The following is a 5,430-nucleotide window of genomic DNA, read 5'->3' as shown; positions in this document are numbered from 1 at the left end:
TTTATTATTCATTATTAATTACTTTAAAGAGATATTGTGTGTGTGTGTGTGTGTGTGTGTGTGTGTGTGTGTGTGTATGTGTGTGTGTGGGTGCTGCTTATTGATATGCTTCTGTACATGAATTGTATCATCACTGATATCTGAATCACATGACCAACCTGAGGGATTAAGCATAATCTGATAAGGGGACATTACATTATGAGCACCTGACCTTGTTTGTAGCCTTTATTTAACAGGTAAAATCCCATTGAGATCAAACAAACTCTTTTTCAAGGGAGACCTGCAAAGTTGGTTACCCATGAAAACAGAAAAACAACAGAAAACCAAAAGGACATCATACAACATAATTACAGGGGTACAATTTACAAACCTATCGACATTGACAGGTACCAAGATGATCATATTGCATTGCATCTAGCCGTGCTTTAAAATGATGCAGGGGAACCAAGATGCTCAGTTTCAGTTCAAGCTAGAGGAGCTGCGCACATAAAAGCTTTCATACCTAAATCAGTCCTATAGCACTTGGCACATGTAACAAAAACACATCCTGAGATCTTACCTTATATGTAACAAGTTCATTACTGTATTTTGGCAGGGGATCTCTCACTTAAGGTCATGTGACTCTTTAGCAACTGTCACGTGTCAAATGTGCTACTGCAACCTGACTGCATGTGACATCATGATAATGCCCTGTAAACAAAGAGTCACAGCCACAGCGTTTACAGCAATCATTTTTACATCATGACCAATATATTTCCATTTGAATATACAAAACACACGTTTCTACAGAACCATTTAAAGATTTAGAGGCCTTATTGTCTAATGCACAATAGCTATAGCTAGAAAGGGAAAACTCCAGGCTCCTCAAAAAACGCACCATAATGTAGACGTAAGACATAAAAGGTATTAATATACAAATATTAAATTATCTGCTACTCTTGACTTATACAAATATATGCTTTGATATGGGGGGTTGTAGCATATAAATTGCTGCCTTTAAATTATTAACTTTGCACACTTGTTTTGTTTTGTGTATTATTGTGATACTCTAGTGATATATGTATTTTCGTCTGTGAACTTGCATATAATTTGCTGTTAATGTTAACTTTCTATTTGTATTATATTTGTATCTTATTATATCCTATATGTTTAACTCATGTGTAATGTTTGACAATACTGCTGCTGTGACAAATAATGTTACCATTTTGGGATGGATAATAATGTATCTATCTTTGAACAAGGTCATGGTGCAGTACCACATTTGAACCACTGAGGGTCACTGTGTACCTGTTATTCACTCCCAAGGCCTTGCCTGTCTGAGTTCTGAGTACAACAGACTGCAGACATTATGCACTCAAAGTTATTAATGGCATTGTTCTGATGTAAGGACAGTTATATTTTAACCCTCAATCAACGTAATGTAGATACTCAGTAATGATGCATGCATGACCAATAATATATTCCACCATATCTAACCAGTAATTATCCTATCGCGTGCACACACATTAGTGGTGACAGCCTGATTGTGTCATGGCTGCAGTGATTTATAACTTTGTGGATATCCTTACTTTTCCACTGAAACTGAATACATGTGTTAATTTAGTGTAATATGCCATGTCTTGCAGTTGTAATTTACTACTTGACATGATTACAGCTTTTGTTAAATAGTTTAAAGCTGCTCAGCTGAGCTCAAAACTTGTTTGTATCTGTGACCTTGCCTTGGCTCTTTAATGTTGTTTACTTTGCTCACGTGCGTAAAACCAAAGCAGCTCTCAGTGCACACGGCTCAGTGAAGACGTTGTATGACCCGAAGAGCTCACATTGTTATTGTGGTGAGAGAGAAAAAAAGGGAGTATTGAGATACGAGGGTGCGTGTACTATATCGATCAACTTTAAGGGGTCAAACATCGGACAGAGAATTTAACCAGCAAGGTTACATTTTCATAAACAGTTGTTTCTCATTATTATATTGGAGAAAACAAATACTGAATTAGATTTGAAAAATGGTTCAACAACCATTTGGTGCTTTCGTGTAACATGAAACGATCGATGTTAGTCCATTATCGAACACAGCAGCCATTGTGAGGAAGAAGGAAACAAAATTAAGTCCGATAATAGACGCACAACCAGCTGCTTGGTTATGCACGCAAATCCGATCAGAAAACGCAGCTATATCACCAGCCTGACACTGGGAAAGTCTGCAGAGTGTTATCGAAAGGGTTGACGCTCCGTGAGATCAAAACGCTGCGCTCCGCAAGACGCACAGCCAAATGGGCACCAGTGGCCGATGGGAAATCAGGGTGGGGGTTGTGCGTGTTTTTGGAGAGGGTTGGACTTATTAAGGCAACCAATGAGAACGTCTCCTGAGGTGGCTGCTCTGACAGAGGAGTTGTTCTGAGGTTATATACCCAACATCTTACTGAGAAGGTACATTTAAACTGAACTACGTGGTGGAGAGAGTCGTACGAGAGAGGAGAAATAAACACATTTTCGGCACGACAACAACAACACCTGATACTGTCTCATCAGGGATCCAACAGCCAAATAGGGCCTCTTATTTTGGGTTTTGGTTTTTTTTTGGAAAGATTTTGGAGATGTCTAACGTCCAGTTATCGATAAGCGCGCTGGAGAGGCTGGTGGCCAGGAGGACCTTCCCCCTCTACAGGCGCACAACCGTGTGCCGCAACCTGTTCGGACCGGCGGACCACGAAGAACTAGAAACGGAGACGAAAAGCAAGCTGCGGGAGATTTATGAACGGGACCAGCAGAGATGGAACTTTAATTTCGAGGCCAACGCCCCGCTGGAAGGGGATTACGAGTGGGAAGAGGTGTCCGTGGAAAAGACCCCGGTGTTTGTTCAGGACTCTGTGCAGAACGACAGGACCAGGGTGCCCGAGACACCCGTGAAGAAGAGGCCCTCTTTGGACTCTGTTCTCCCGGAAAGCCCTGATAATATGGATGTACTGGAGCGCTTGGCTGTTCCTGAGAGCAGCACTCCGTGTCCGGTGGAGGTCAACCAGGAGAACCGCACAGACAAGCTCAACTCAGGGAGGCCGGCGCACAGACAGTGTGTCAGACGGAAGAGCACAACCGCCACTGACAACAACACACACATCACAGGTAAATATACAAATAAATACATCTCTTTTATAATATGTTTATGCTTTTCGTTTTCATGGCTAAACCCCGTACTTTCCCCTGCCTGTCTGCTCCGTGCGTAATTTCAGCTCTAGTGGATTCATGTGTATTTATATATATATTTTCGTTTCCTCAGAGTTCTTCGTGAAACGAAAAAGGTCTGCTGATAAAAAGACAAGTGAAATGAGCGCTTGCCACCACTCCAAGTCTCCTATCTCTGTGGAACAAACACCCCGAAAGAGAATCCGTTGAAGGTAAGAAGATCTCTCATGTTTTTCTAAACTGTTCAAATCGACAAATCTTGTTTTATATCATTTCTGTTTTGTTACACCTCGGGTTATCAAACCGTTTATTATCAAGAGTCGTGTTGAACCGGATAGCTGCCTTTTAAATAAATTATATCTGTTTTTTTCCTGCATTGATTAAAAATGATTACGTGAGCGAGAAAAAGCCCAGGCAGTCTTATCTGGGAGGGGGGTGGGGAGAGTTGCGGTGGTGAAATCGCAGTAGTAGTGATAGTAGTAGCTGTAGTAACACCAGAGGTTGGGGGAGGGGGATGTGCGTCACGATATGGCGGGAAAAGTCTCGGCTAAAGGGTGACGCCTGCTTACTTCTCCTGTTTCCTCAAAAAGCTGACTGGCGTCTTTACTCGGAATGACTGCTGCGAAATACTCAGAAAACTTACCGTGTTTTTGTTTCCTTTCCTCAGGCGTTTTGCACTACTTGCCTGCACATTTTTGAGGATCAAGATGGGAATGTTTTCCCCCTCTACTTAAACGCTGGAGAGGAGAAAACAGCGGACGGTTTGCGGGAGAAAGGAGCCGCATATCCGACCGGCTGCTCCGGCTCGGTGCGCCCGGCGGAGCGACACCAAACCCGGGCATAGACTCTCAGGACTGAACGGTTTGGAGAGGGAGAGGAAAAAGAGGACATTTCACTGAATGACTTCTATCCAGTCCAATTGTAGCATTCATGTTGCTTTTGCATACAGCCACTCGACAGTGTTAAATGTTTTAACATCTGTGCAATCCTAAATTACTTAAAAAATAATTGTCTACACTGGCCAAAAGTGTACAGCTTTATAGAGACAACAGCCTATAACTGTTTATTTTTCTGTTAATGTTTATTATTAAGACTATTCTAATTTATTTCTTTGTGTTTCTGAGCCGTTTTTTGTTTTCGTACAAGTGCCCTAATTATGTCTTGTAAAAGATAAGAATAAAAATATTTTTCACTTCAACTTTAAACACATTTGTTGGTGCATTTTTGTCCATTTTATTTAGTTCGGCGTACTAGCCTATATCTTGAAGCTGAGAAAAAGAGACATTTATATTGTCTGGTTTCTGCCTCGTGATCTACATTTAGAAATAGCTTCATTGTGCATTTATTGAATGCTAGTCTTATTTCCATTAAGAGTTATAATAGACCTGCCTTTTTAAAGATGATTCATTCTATTTAACTGCAAAAAATCCCATTACACAACACCGAGAATCCAGGCAGTGTTATGGCACACGTCCATGTCTCTGCTCCTCCCCAGGGTTGCAGGTATATTTCTGTTCTCGGAGCTCCGGCTGTATCTGTCTGCATTGGGCTGCAGTACACCTTGCGGGGGGAAAACGCATTGAGACGTGCAGCTCTGGGCCGCATGGCAGCTGCGGGATATAGGCTGGGATTTAAAGGCCCTTTCGCCTTCTCTAAAGAAGCAGCAGCTGCCTTTGGATCCCCGCTTTGTCCGCCACGAAGACACCCCCACATCCACCCGCACTCCACTCTAAAGACCCACTCATATACACTGTTTACTCCGCCGTGGATACACCGGGCGTGGAGGCCACCTGCTAGAGCTGGAAAAAGAAAACTACTAGTCTTTGTAATTGTCCTATTGAAACAAACCATTCACCAGGTCATACTTGCAAGTTTACCCTTAATTGAAAGAAGCCAAATGCAGCAGTGTGTGTGTGTGTGTGTGTGTGTGTGTGGATGCGCACTGGGCCTGCAGTGCCTGATAAAAACAAAGGCACATTTCATAATTTCCCTCAAGTTCTCCCTTCGTTTGAATAGCTTTGACTATCTGACACTAATGTTTTGATGAAAATGGAGACTTTTGATGGCCAGAGTGACTTTGTCAGCTTCCATGCAGCCATAAGCTCTGACGGGCTTGTTCTGATTCCCAACACAAAGCCCTCTCTGGCTCCATTCTTTCCTTTTTGTTGCCATATGGCAAATCCATGTAGACATAGCCAAGACCCATTCAGTCAGCCGCAGAATGTCCTGCATCAGAGAACAAAAGACACT

At 42.3% G+C, this 5,430-nt stretch overlaps 1 protein-coding gene across 1 annotated transcript; it reads left to right on the top strand.

The window, feature by feature from the left end:
• The first annotated feature begins 2,429 nt into the window (after positions 1-2,429).
• On the top strand, positions 2,430-4,385 carry LOC117559400 (cyclin-dependent kinase inhibitor 1C-like). The gene is made up of 3 exons (XM_034236158.1): positions 2,430-3,120; positions 3,275-3,392; positions 3,848-4,385. Exons 1-2 carry the CDS (start codon positions 2,595-2,597, stop codon positions 3,388-3,390), a joined length of 642 nt encoding a protein of 213 aa, XP_034092049.1. The 5' UTR covers positions 2,430-2,594; the 3' UTR covers positions 3,391-3,392; positions 3,848-4,385.
• The last annotated feature ends 1,045 nt before the right edge of the window (positions 4,386-5,430 follow it).

The sequence above is a fragment of the Gymnodraco acuticeps genome, unplaced genomic scaffold (assembly GCF_902827175.1).
Source record: "Gymnodraco acuticeps unplaced genomic scaffold, fGymAcu1.1, whole genome shotgun sequence".
NCBI lineage: Eukaryota > Metazoa > Chordata > Actinopteri > Perciformes > Bathydraconidae > Gymnodraco > Gymnodraco acuticeps.
This window is presented reverse-complemented; position numbering and strand designations above follow the sequence as displayed.